Raw genomic sequence first — 14237 nt, 5'->3', positions numbered from 1 at the left:
CCGCTCGGCTACCCCGCACTGCTCCTGTGCTGAGGCTATGCGATGGGAAACAAGGAGTGCAAGCCCCCTTCATGAAAGACACGACCACACCATAACACCATCGCCTTCGAATTTTACTGTTGACACTGCACGCGCTGGCAGATGACGTTCACAGGGCATTCGCCATACACACACCCTGTGATCGGATCGCCACATTGTGTATCGTGGTTCTTCACTCTACCCAACGCTTTTCCGCAGTTCAATCGTCCAATGTTTATTCTCCTTACACCAAGCGAGGCGTCGTTTGGCACTTACCGGCGTGAAGTGTGGCTTATGAGCAGCCACTCGACCACGAAATCCAAATTTTCTCACCTCCCGCCTAACTGTCATAGTACTTGCAGTGGATCCTGGTGCAGTTTGGAACTCCTTTTTGATAGTCTGGATAGATGTCTGCCTATTAGACATCACGACCCTCTTCAACTGTCGGCGGTCTCTGTCAGTCAACAGACGAGATCGGCCTGTACGCTTTTGTGCTGTACGTGTCCCTTCACGTTTCCACTTCACTATCACATCGGAAATAGTCGGCCTAAGGATGTTTAGGAGTGTGGAAATCTCGCGTACAGACGTATGGCACAAGTGACACCCGATCACCTGACCAAGTTCGAAGTCTGTTAGTTCCGCGGAGCGCCCCATTCTGCTCTCTCACGATGTCTAATGACTACTGCGGTCGCTGATATGGAGTACCTGGCAGTAGGTGGCAGCACCAGGCACCTAATATGAAAAACGTATGTTTTTTGGGGGTGTCCGGATAATTTTTATCACATAGTGTATATAGGCGTTGCCGACCACAGTGCCGTATTCTGCCTGTTTGTACATCTCTGTATTTGAATGCACATCCCTATACCAGTTTCTTTGGCGGTTCAGTGAACATCTACATACGTACTCCGCAAGCCACTTTATGGAGGGTACTTTGTGCACCACAAACAATTGCAACACTTCCCGTTCCAATCGCGAATGGTGTGCGGAAAGAAATTTTGTTGGTCACCTTCCGTGCGATCAAGAACGTTTCTAATTTCATATTCATAACCCTTTCCTATAAAAACGTAGGACGATCCAAGATGTTGATTTACGCTTCCAATAACATTATCTCTCGAAAATTTGATAGAAAAGTGCACAGCGCCTACTTTTAGCGTCTGCCTCTAAAGTTGGCTCCGCATCTCCGTGAAATCTTCGTATTTACTGAATAAACCTGTAATGACACACGCTGCTCTTCTTTAGATCTTTCGTAGTTTGTGTATCAGTTCGGTCTAGTACGGATTTCGGAAGGAAGAGCAATATTTAACTTCAGGATCACGGCATCTACTTGGGCGGCAGTACTTAGTGCTTTCTCGATCTCATGGAGAAATAGATCTGCTTTCGGAATCCATACTGATCCCTACAGAGCAGATTATCGATCCGCAGAAATGCCATATTACTCGAGCATGAAACTTCAAAAATTCTTCAATAGGCTTGGTTTTCTTTGTCAAATCTAAAAATCCTTGAAGCAAGGACTGGCCTGAACTTTTTTCTTATCATTGGGAATGCTGCAGGTTTCCTGCGACCAAAGCTACACTTCTGCTAGAAGAGGAGTAAGTTATTTCGCCTACATATAGCAATGGACACCAAAAGAGAAATACTTACCCGTAATGTTTGAGGTTTCATCTGTAGGCTCCCTGCAGGCCCAGACAATTGAGTAGCTCTCGTAATCAGTATCCAGAACCCAATATGGACCCGTCACTGACAACACACGAAGAAGCAACGATTTTTGAGCACTGAAATGAGCATATAAGTAACTGTACAAAAAAAATTAATTTCGTTCTTTACATTTAAATAGAGTGATCCTCAGAAATAATGTATGTTAGATCCTATCAGCGTTATTCAATACAATATGCTCACAGTTACTTCTGTTACAGATCTAGTAGTGGAATCAATAGCTTGTTCAGGTGGTTAATGGATGTAGCCATTGTAACTTAAAAACCACGCCATACTGACCTGGTACGCCTGGGAAGTGCACGGTGAATTTGGCCTCTCCGGATTCAGGGTCGTCCCACTCGGCCCAGCCGATGATGTCGTTGAAGGCCCCCGCAGCCGTGCTGAACAGTCTGTTGTGTACGGTCACGTTGTTCTCGCCAGCCACTGTGTACTCCGCCGTGATGCACTGGCCGCCCTCCTCGAAGGGAGCCTCTCCCAACCTGGCGATCTCGTACCACACGCCCTGATACTGTACAGACGCACGGGAGGTATAATGGTCTGTAGCTGTTCACAGCCACAATCACAACTGCCATAACTACATCCGGTGTTACCTGAGAAGTATCAAATTCGGTGACTACAGCCTTGTCGCACGTGCTGACTCTGACACTGCACTGTTGTGGGTCCTGTGTGGTGTCTGTGTAGCGGCTCCGTGTCAGACACAGTGCCTCCAGCCTGTCATTCACCTGCTGCTCCAACTCATCTGTCAGCTGGGCACTCCGTGACAGGATCCACGAGTTCTCTGCAAAACGCACGAAAGGGCTGTGTTAACGTTTGCCAATTTTGCTACTTTCTAATTCAGAATTTGGAGATTTTGACGGCCACTATCGACTATCTGTTCATTCTCGTGGAAGGATATATATCTGACGACATGATGAATACCAGAGTGTTCTAGCCCACTCGGTTCGCTCGTTTGTCGAGCTGAATGAAATTCTGAAGGTAAAGTTTTTCCATTACTCCCATTTCGCATATGGAAAAAATACGAAAGCGGTTCGTCATGTTACATTTAATTTTGCTATCGATATTACCCTGCAATGATATTTACATCTAGTTCCTTCAGTTGCAATATATTTCTTTTTGTAAACTCTCATCGCCAGTTTTGTAAAGGCCTCGTCGCTACTGCTGTGGAGGTCGAATTTGTGAGTTCGTTGAACGGCTTCTGGTTCAGTACACAGCTAAGACAATTTCTCTCTGCCACTATTACACACCTATGTCCCAGGGTCAGGTAACAGGATAGGAGAACGAAGGTTCTACAACACTCCAACCAATCAGTAACAAAGTCACAGAAATGAGTTAGAAGGGTTACTTATTTTTGTGACTGGTTGAAGTATGAAGTCTGTAACACTGCTGGTAATATAACAAAATAAATGCTCTCAGTGCTTAAGTGCAAATAATCGTAGGCAGACTTCAATTTACAACAACTGTCTGTTCACTTCTAACAGTTCACTTAACCACGTTCCCAGTCTCAGTCACATCTGGACGATGACCTATAACCAAGTGGGCGAGAGCTGCCCGTCTATCTTCCGAGTATGCTTCTGTCCGTTGCGGTCCGGTCGTTGGCGGATTGTACTCGGCTGGCAATTGACCGAGGCGAAGTCGATATCTTCATTGTTAGCGCCGCCCTTGGCGTTGGTGGAACTCGCGCAAGTGGAGAGTCTCTATGGCACTGGCGCCAGCTCTCATCTCTGCACCTGTGGTGCTATTTCTCTGGCTGTGTCTTGTTCGGACGATACAGCAATTTTTGTGATGGCTACAAATGGGATTTGTCAAATAGTATGGTGACTATAGTTTGAATAAAGTGTGTCACCATTCTCAAAATGTTCAAATATGTGTGAAATCTTATGGGACTTAACTGCTAAGGTCATCAGTCCCTAAGCTTACACACTACTTAACGTAAATTATCCTAAGGACAAACACACACACCCATGCCCGAGGGAGGACTCGAACCTCACCACTCTCCGTTATTAGTATACCATACCTGTGGGAGCTTTAGGACTGAACACCTTTGTTCCGAATCCAGAGCTGAATTACAACCTTGCAGCATCAGTTGGACTGTCTGCGCTGTAACATTTTATCAAGATATTTTGTGAAGCTGTTGAAGATCAGTGGTTTCTCCTTGTGATTCCACTATACAAATTTTATAGGTGTAAAGCTATTCTCTCTCGCTAATCAAATGGACTGTTATAGGAGTATCTCAGCTTCAAGGACTCGCTCACTCTTCTTCAATACAATGTATGCATCATTAATTACTTCATGTTTCTCACTGTTATGATAGTGCTCTTACTGCGGCAAAATTGCTAGAATAACGGCGCTTTTTCTTCCTTAAGTTGGGTGGACAGCGCGTGAGTTATTTGTTGAGAAGGGATGCGTAGCTTCGAAATAGATTAGCGTACTCAGGTCGCGACTGAAACATACCAAATGAAATTTATCCAATTAAAGTTATCGACAAGGTTACAGGAAATTGTATTCGAATTTAGACTCTCGGAGACTGTGCCAGATGTGTAAGAAATACAGGCTATTCAAAAAGAGGGAACAGATTTCAAACATTTAAATCTTCCAAATTACAAAAGGTAGCACCATAATTCCAATGTTCCTGGACAGATAACTGTTTAAAATTGGGACAGTGCGGGTAGACGTTCCAGTGTTGGCCGCATTGGCGCTGTCGTTTTCGTCTTCATGGAGAAAACTGTGACAGAACTAACCTATTAGGCACACTTCAAAACTGATTATTTCCTCACTTAAAGACGACTCAGATCACTTCATTTTCATACTAGATGGTGCTGCGCTTCATTTCTCTAAGCGCGTCCGACGTTACCTGAATAACATCTTTCCGGAACCTTAGACTGGAGGAGGAAGAGCAGAAAATGAACTTCATCGCCGGCCGCCTCCCATCGCCCCCCATGTCTCCAGAGCTCACACCTTGTGACTTTGTGTGTGGCGTTACGTAGACGAACCCATATTTACCCCCCCCCCCCCCCCCCTATGCCTGACGCTCTTTAAAGTTTGCGACCTCGCATTGTTGAAGCTGCTTGGTGTGTGTCAGGAAATGAGCCACTGTTTTGATATATGTCGTGTAACACATGGTGCTCACATTGAATGCATAAATAATAACTTTCTCTTTCCAGGAACGTTGGAATTGTGTTTCTATCTTTTGTAATTTGGAAGCAATAAATGTTTGAAGTCTGTTCCTTATTTTTTTAATGGGCTTGTATTACAATAAATCGTACATTTTTTTGCCATTTCTAGTTATAAAACCCCCAGAAAACGAAATATGTGAGCAACTGACGAAATTCTTGGTCTATTTGAATAAATTGTCAGTTGAATGGTTTAAAATGGTTAAATGACAGTTTTCATAAGCTAAAAAAGGATATGGAAATTAATTATTCCTAGGAATGAATAAGAAAATTAAATGAGAAGCAGGAGAAAAGAATAAAAAAAGAAACCACCCTTCAAATTCAGAAAAAATATGTTATTTGAGTGTATGATGCAATTTCATAACAGATTATCTAAGCAGCGTCGTTCACGACACCTAACACCAAACCATTTGGCCGTAACCAAAACTTACATCAAGAGAGTCCACTTTTTTCTTATAGACAAGACATATTTGTGACAATAGGACAACGTTAATGATCGTTACATGATTCAATTGTAACCACCCAATCGTTCTGAAATTATTGTATGATTATTGTAAATAATCCATATTTCACATCTAGTAAACACTTTAATTCGTTATCCCATATGAAACAGACCTTAGTATCACAACAGATCACATGGGAGACCTACTCTTTTGGCTAATTCCAAAATTATGTCTCAAATGAATGAAGAGAGTTGTTACATAGGTTTCGCACTGAATTAAAAGATTGTTTTGCAAAGTGACATTTATTGAACAGATTTTGGATGAGAAGATATCGTATTATATACGCACACGTCCTGTGATGGTCTAGCTGATAGCTGACTAGACTCTGGTCGAAAAGATCTCGTCTTCGGTTCCAGAAACTGTTGGGGATTTGCCAATGTTCAGTCCCACGAGCAAAGCCCAGTTCCATTCAACCTGCTATCAAACTGAGTAGTGGAGGTCTTTCCTGGGGATACAAGGGGGCCAAGAGGATGGTATCGCCACCCTACCCCTCTTTGTGTCGTGGAAAATGGAAAGCTGCAGTGAGGCATGAAGTCCGTTCACAGATACAGTGCCACAGATTTTAGCGTTACATTTTACACATTCCGCTGTAATCCACAAGCATCAGCTGAATACCAAATTCTAGAGTACTTTGGAAATATTACATGCTTGCAAAATCTATGACCTGTTTTGAAATCAGTTCGAAAATTAATTTAACATGAGACAAATTGTACATAAATTGTCAGTCGTTTTTATTTTGGGTAAAAATGTCCTTAATATCATTTTCGTACACCGGTAGACAGGTTTGCCGAACAACTGTGAACTAAAGTGTGGTTTCTAACACATTAATATACATTATAACCAATTCAGCGTGCAACAGAAAAACTCTTTTATGTTATCGGTTATGTATTTATTAAGATAGTGCAGGCAGCTTAATTCTATTATTAAGTACATGTTTATACTTTACTTTGTGACATCATATTCCTTAAGGTTGGAGGGGAGATGAATGACTTTATACATTTTAGAGGGACGTCAAACGTCACTTAAGAAGGAGTTGGCGTTGTTGTAGGTCACGTAGACCTGCAACAGTTCTAATTTTACAGTATGTCAAAGACACTTAGGTTCGCAACACTGCAAAAACATGTCAGTTGCCGGTCGTGAGTGTCAATCGTTTTTTTTTTTTTTTTTTTTTTTTTTTTTTTTTTTTTTTTTTTTTACAGATCCCTATCTATGACGATCTGCATTATTTACATTGCACATAGTTACAAAAATTGGCCCGATTCGAGAGGGCAACAGGGCTCTGTACAAACTTGGTTATGCGTATAGACAGTGCAGCCATTCCCAGTATGCGAGATCTCGACGGTTTTTTAACACTGGCGAGATATCAGCCACGGAGATTTCAAGACTTCAGGGGATATTTTAATTTCAAGTCTGAAATCACATAACAAATTAAGAAGGAAGTATATTTTTCGTATCATATAAGTACAGATTAACAATTTTCGGATTTTTTCCTTTATGTATACTGTGACACCTTGCTTGTTGCAAAATTTCATGATTCTAGATCAATGGAAAGTACTCTTTCGTTTTTATGAGTGAGTTTGCGAGTATAGAAATATGCCACATTAAATGGCCGAATATTTTGACTGCAATAGTTGTAATGGAGAGTATTTTGAAGGGAATAACGCTCTTTTATAAAAAATTTGAAAAATATAGCTAACAAACAATAATTCCATTTCTTTGGGTACCCCTCATATTATAACTTATTATGGTTGCGTATGTGTTAACTTCCTGTTACAAACTACACACTTGCAGCGTTATCCATGCTTGGGGTCGTAAAAAGTAATATCTGAGCCCTCATTCAATGCAGCAAGCCCCAAATGCTACTTGATTATTCCATGTGATGAATTTAATAGGTGCACCCGATTACAGTTCCTTCGTTTCGAAGTTCACTAGCGCTGTCAGTATTTAGGGCTCCGTACCGAAGTCGGTGAAAACGGAACTCTTATGAGATCATTCTGTTGTCTGCCTGTCATTCTGTCCGACGATTCAGAACCCTTTTTTTCAGAAACGAGTAGACGTATCAAGCTGAAATTTATGTCACATACTAACTTCTATTGTCCCTTGGCGATGTAATAAATGTGTGCAGGTGCGTTGTCCTGGTGGAAGAACCAGTCTCCTGTCTCTCATAAATCGGGTCCTTTTCGACGAACACTTGCGTAATCTATGACAGTTGTTGTGTGTCATTGGTCTGTGAGCACAAGCTCTTAAAATTTTTCAATGTTTTCGTCGATTCGGGCAGTTAATGAACGTCCTGAACGATGTTTGTCAGCAATCTACATGTCGCCACTTTTAAATCGAGCAAAACACTTGGACACTTGTGTTTCTTCCATAGCGTCATCTTGGTAAGCTGTTTTCAACATTAAAACAGTATCAGCAGCATTTTTAACGAATAGAAAACAAAACTTCACAGCAGCACGTTGTTCACTTAAACTTACCGTCATGAAAAACGAAACAAGAACAAAACAGCCCTAGCAAAAACAATCATTGCAGATGAACAGAACAAGCCAAGTCGACAACACAGCCGGCTCTCAACTGGCAATGAGTTACGGTACTCCCGCCTAGCGTCAGAAATGCGCACTACGCAAGCTCTCCCACGGCAATGTTATTCCGAATTTTTTTCTTTTATTTTTGTATCCCCACGTAACGCACTCTACCAGAAACACTTTTGTTTTCCTTAGCAGGAAGTTTGCATGATAATTTTCATTCTCGAAATTCAGTCACATGCATTGTTTTTAGACTCTTTCGGGTTTATGAAAATATGTATACGAAAAAGGGAGAGTCAGGTTTGGGATTGATGATTTAACATTCTGAAACACGTATGTAGCGTGTAGCAATTTGATCCCAGTCCGCTTAATAATTCTCGTTTGTCCGCTCGCCAGATGAATTCTGGTTCGTAACAAATTTATGCTGTACTAGCTACGACGACTGTCAAGAAATGTAGAAGCCAAAATAATTTATGACAAATACTGGTTACTTTGAGTCTATAACTGTTAACAAGGAAGATAATATTGGTGCAGTAGCGGTATTTTGTTATTAGGTTACATAGATAGGTATGTCGTAATAAACCCACTGAGCTTAGGATCATCACTGCGGAAATTGAACTTCCACAAGTCCGTATTAGTTTTTTTTTCGTGTAACTGCTAAAGTAAAATAGTGTAATTATTTGAGTAGAACTTTAATGTAGACACAACTCATCCACGGATGAACAACCATTACAACTAAGTCTTCCTGTTACAGTTGCGAAAGGTATGCAGAAAGAACACTTGTTGATAAGCGTCCGTGTGAATTCCAATGTGTCTAGTTTTATCTTCATGACTTTTTTCAAAAAATACATAAGAGGAAACAAGATGTTGGGTGACGCTCCCAGAAACATAAGCTCTCGGAAATTTAATAGCAAAGTACACCACGGTGCACAACGATTATCTTACAGCGTGTGCCACTGAAGTTGGCTTCGCATCTTCGAGGCCTTTCACATTTACTGAATAAATTTATGACAACACATGCTGCAAGCCGGCCGCGGTGGTCTAGCGGTTCTAGGCGCTCAGTCCGGAACCGCGAGACTGCTACAGTCGCAGGTTCGAATCCTGCCTCGGGCATGGATGTGTGTGATGTCCTTACGTTAGTTAGGTTTAAGTAGTTCTAAGTTCTAGGGGACTGATGACCACAGATGTTAAGTCCCATAGTGCTCAGAGCCATTTGAACCATGCTGCTCTTCTTTGTATCTTCCGTGTTTACTCTAACCTGCCCAGTTTGGTTCAAAATGGTTCAAATGGCTCTGAGCACTATGGGACTTAACTTCTGTGGTCATCAGTCCCCTAGAACTTAGAACTACTTAAACCTAACTAACCTAAGGACATCACACACATCCCTGCCCGAGGCAGGATTCGAACCTGCGACCGTAGCAATCGCGCGGCTCCGGACTGAGCGCCTTAACCGCGAGACCACCGCGGCCGGCCCCAGTTTGGGTTTCAGGCTCAAGAGCTATATTTAAGCATTGATAGAAGGAGGTTTTGTAAACTACCTCCTTTGCTGATGGATAACACATCCCGAAAATTCTCTCACGAAATCGCAGTCTCTCATAGGCCTTACCTGAGATAATTTTATGTGCTCGTCTCACATTAGATTGATCTGTCTAAACAGTCTTAGATCACAACATACTGTATTGGATTGTAAATATGTAATGATGTTCTGCCTCTATGTAAGTTCAACCACAGGTACTAGTTTAGGCTTATTATACAGTTTTCAGTGATAGGTAGACTGATTTACGTGGAAGGTTTGTGCTTATAGTTTATCAATATCCCGTGCAACTTGGCGGAATTTCTATGATCTTTGTCGATATCATTGTGGCTCCTGAGAATTTGGAGTTAGTATGCAATTACTTACGGTTCTTCTCTGAATTTTAATCAAACTCAACACAGTAACCCGTAAACAAAATTACCGTTATTCGATGCAAGTTTTCCGGCTATGACTACGTAGTACTGCCGGTGCAAATGCAGGCAGACCACTGGTACTCCATAAATGTGCCTACGAAGTCCTGTAATCATAAAATAACGGCTCTTTCTGCATATTCATGAGCAATCTATTAACTTTGGATACTTCGAGACAGCTGCCAATGCCTACACCAAGTGTGGATCTTGCGTACATCAACCTCCATTTCGCTGGAATTTTCTCGCATTGTGACTTCACTATACACCTCAGCATCATCTGCGAAAATATAATTCAACTTCCGACGTTATCCATTAGGACACGTAAATAGAGAAACTCTCCTTTTCTTTATGCTCTAAGTTACTTTCGCGTCTGAAGATGTCAGTAAATTGTTCCTCACACATTCAGCAATGGACACTAAAAGAGAAATACTTGCCAGTAATGTTGGAGGTTTCATCTGTAGGCTCCCTGCAGGCCCAGACAATTGAGTAGCTGTCGTAGTCAGTATCCAGGACCCAATAAGGACCCGTCACTGTCAACACACACAAAAACAAGCATGTGTGACACTAAAATGAACATATGGGTTTCCTGCAACATGTAATGTAAAATGCAGTTTCTCTGGTGTATATTTCAACAGAAAGATTCTCAGAAATAATGTGGATTATGTTTTTTCATCGCTTATCCAAGATCCTGTGCTGACAGTCACTTCCGTTAGATTTCAAAAAATACCTTGTTGATATCGTTGATGTATGTAGCCATTGACACGTACAAAATACACGATACTGACCTGGTACACCTGGGAAGTGCACTGTCAATTTGGCCTCTCCAGAGTCAGGGTCGTCCAACTCGGCCCAGCCGATGATGTCGTTGAAGGCCCCCGCAGCTGTGCTGAACAGTCTGTTGTGTACGGTCACGTTGTTGTCGCCAGCCACTGTGTACTCCGCCGTGATGCACTGGCCGCCCTCCTCGAACGGAGCCTCTCCCAACCTGGCGATCTCGTACCACACGCCCTGATACTGCACAGACGCACATACATCATGGTCAGCAGCAGCTCAACAGTCAGAAGTTCGCTGCAGCTGCCGTAGCCACACCGAGTCTTACCTTAGAAGTGTCAAATTCTGTGACAGCCGGCTTGTCGCATGTGCTGACTGTAACATTGCACTGTTGTGAGTCCTGTGGGGTGTCCGTGTAGCGGCTCCGTGGTAGACCCAGGGCCTCCAGCCTTTCATTCACCTGCTGCTCCTGCTCTGTTGTCAGCTGGGCACTCCGCGACAGAATCCACGAGTTCTCTGAAAAACGTTCAATATGGCTGCGTTAGCGTTTGCTATCTTTGATATCACCTAGTTCATAATTCGGAAATTTCGACGGCCACCTTAGGCTTTCCGTTCTTTCTGAAGGAATGACGTAAAGCTGATGACGTGAAGTATTCTACACTGCTCTAGCACGCTGGTTCACTCATCTGTATAAACAGCTACTGCATTACTCTTTTTTACGTGTAGAATAAATACGTAGATTGCTAATCACGTTAAACTTAATGGTCGTATTTACGTCTAGACCTCTTCAGTTGCAATACAGTATACTAAATTTACAGATACTTCTCAGATAGGATAGTGGCTGTATTTTGAATAAAATCTCTCGCCATTATGCTTTGAGTAGCGTACCAGTTTTGTTAGAGCTTTAAGAGGGAACACATTTTTTACGGAATCCAGAGCCGAATTAAGACTTCGCTGTATCAATTGGTTGATGGGACAGATAATCTTTGCGGTAATGTTTTATCAAGCTGCAATATAAATCTTCTGAAAATGATCATCGTTGCCGCCTTGTAGTTAAGCTATAAAAATTAGATCTATTGAACCCTGATCCCGCTAATCAAGTGAACTGTTCGTGACGTGTCTCCGAATTACGCACTTACACAGTTTTCTTAATACAATATGCTCATCAGAAATTACTTCATGCTTACAGAGGTTATGAGTTTTTTTGTACTGCGGTCAAATTTCGTGAATAAGAGCACTCCTTTTTCTTTAAGTTAAGTGGGTAGCGTCAAACATGTTTAATTTACAGAGAAGAGTTGCGTAGCTTTGAGATGGGTTAATGTAGTGATGTGGCGCCTGCAATGCATTTCATGAAATTTATTTTGATTATTGTGTCTTAGGGAACCATCGATAAAAAGGTTGCAGGTAATTATTTTCTAACTTAGTACTTTTGACACTATGCCATAGGTATAACAGATAGTACAAAATGTTATATATATTTTGGAAGCAAATCTCGTGATGGTATTGCAGTTAGAAGCCCCCCCCCCCCCCAACAAAATATAAAATGTGTGGATTTTTGACGACATCCTGGACCTGTCTGAACAATTAATGAGTTGAATGTTTTAAGATGTTTTATCCAGAGACTTTCATAAACTAAACAAGTGGTAGTTAAATTTATTATCTCCATGTATGAATACTGAGCAGAATGAATGACTAAATGAAGAAACCACCCCTATATTACTCAAATGCGTGATATAATTTTCTAATCGATTATCAAAACCGACTGTTTTAGGACGCCTAGCACCAAACACGTTAATCCCAACCAAAATTTACATTAAGAGAGTCCATATTTTTGTTATACATAAGGCGCCATTATGAGAATAGAACAAAACAGCTAATCGCTCATTGATTACATTGATACTGTCCAGACCTTCTCAAATTGTACTATACGATGAATGTAAACAACCCATATTCATATCTTAATATCACTATAACATGATATGGCATATTTTGTTATCATGGAATGACGATTGGTTACTACTGCAGACATTAGTGGTATAATAGATTTCATGGGAGACATACTCATTTGGCGGTTTCCAAAATTTTATTGAAATTGAACAAAGATAGATGTTGCTTCAATTTCATATTGAACTAAGAGACTGTTTTGCAAATTAACATGCATTTAGCAGATGCTGGAAGATGAAAGATTATCTTTTACACAGACACGTAGCAATGGTGAACTAGCAATTAGGTTTTTATGGAAATATTTCACTAAGAATGCTTCTTTGAACGTAAATCTATTAAAATTTGTATCTGGCTCCTCGATTAGAAAAAAATACGTGTTTCAGTGTTTTGAAAATTCCACCCCTAATGGTCTGAAATGGAGGATGAAAATTTTTGTGAAAGTGTTTCATTAAAACATTTTGAATCTAAATCTATGAAAATTGCTATTTGACTTCTCGGTTAGAAATAAGGAAATGTGTTAGGAGATGATAGTTTCTGTGGAAATATCATCGCGAGAATGAAACAGGCAGGATTAGTAAAAACCTTCGACTCCGGCTGCCAGAAGCGCTTTTGGTGAGAAATACATTTGGAAAAGACCATGCTCCTATGGTCTTAATTAGCGTAATAAGTTTAGAAGGTGTTACGACTTGTGAACTAAATCAAAGAAAGCTATGTAAAAGGCACCAAGACAAATGGGCGCTGTCAGAATTCCATAAAAAAAGAATTGGATCTTTAACACATTAAGTTTCCAGTAGGCCTAATATATGTTCATCAAATAACTTTTCTGTGATTACTACGCAAACTAATCGTTACTGATAATGAAATAGATACAACAATTAAATGCAATTAAATGATAAGGAATATCCTTTTGAGTTAACTAGGCACACTGTTCCTAGGTTGTCGATTTCGCCATAAACAATAAGCATAAGAGTATATAAATTCAATTAAATTTTCAAAAAAGTGCAAATCTCGTATGAAAAAATGCTTTCTTAAATCTAAAAACTTTGTCTGCAACTTAGTTTGCGCAGACAAGATATATCGTTTTCACAGTGTGTAGATTTACACGTGATCTGTGGATATAACAATACACAATTTCGATTAAGGAAAAACGACATAAATCTGTGGAGTCCACACAATCTACGCGAGCGAAGCATCAGGCATTAAGCTGATTTTTATATGTAGTGAAATTTAATTACACTATGTGATAAAAAGTATCCTGACACTCCCAAAGACATTCGTTTTTCATATTAGGTGGCTCTCGGCGGAACTCACAGACTTCGAACGTCGTCAGGTGATTGGGTGTCACTTATTTACACTTTTGTATGCGGGGTTTCCACACTCGTAAACATTCCTAGGTCCACTGTTTCCGATGTCATAGTGAAATAGACACGTGAAGGGACAAGTACACCATAAAAGCGTACAGGCCAATCTAGTCTGTTGACTGACAGAGACCGCCGACAGTTGAAGAGGGTCGTAATGTGTAATGGGCAGATATCTATCCAGACCATCACATCAATCCAGACCATAACATCCATCAGGATCCGCCGCAAGCAATATGACAGTTAGGCGGGAGGTGAGAAAACTTGGATTTCATAGTCTAGCGGCTGCTCATA

General features: G+C 41.0%; 1 protein-coding gene across 1 annotated transcript in view; it reads right to left on the bottom strand.

The window, feature by feature from the left end:
* The window catches only part of LOC126415640 (uncharacterized), a 98897-nt gene that overhangs the window by 12867 nt on the left and 71793 nt on the right, over positions 1-14237 (bottom strand). Inside the window, exons 14-18 of the mRNA XM_050083448.1 lie at positions 10970-11157; positions 10656-10884; positions 10305-10400; positions 2322-2509; positions 2011-2239 (exon numbers count right to left, since the gene is read on the bottom strand). Of these exons, the coding sequence (XP_049939405.1) occupies positions 2011-2239; positions 2322-2509; positions 10305-10400; positions 10656-10884; positions 10970-11157 (930 nt within the window). The remainder of the gene's footprint in view (positions 1-2010; positions 2240-2321; positions 2510-10304; positions 10401-10655; positions 10885-10969; positions 11158-14237) is intronic.

This window comes from Schistocerca serialis, chromosome 1 (assembly GCF_023864345.2).
Source record: "Schistocerca serialis cubense isolate TAMUIC-IGC-003099 chromosome 1, iqSchSeri2.2, whole genome shotgun sequence".
NCBI lineage: Eukaryota > Metazoa > Arthropoda > Insecta > Orthoptera > Acrididae > Schistocerca > Schistocerca serialis.
Note: the sequence above shows the minus strand (reverse complement) of the source record. Positions and strands in the feature narration are given on the sequence as shown.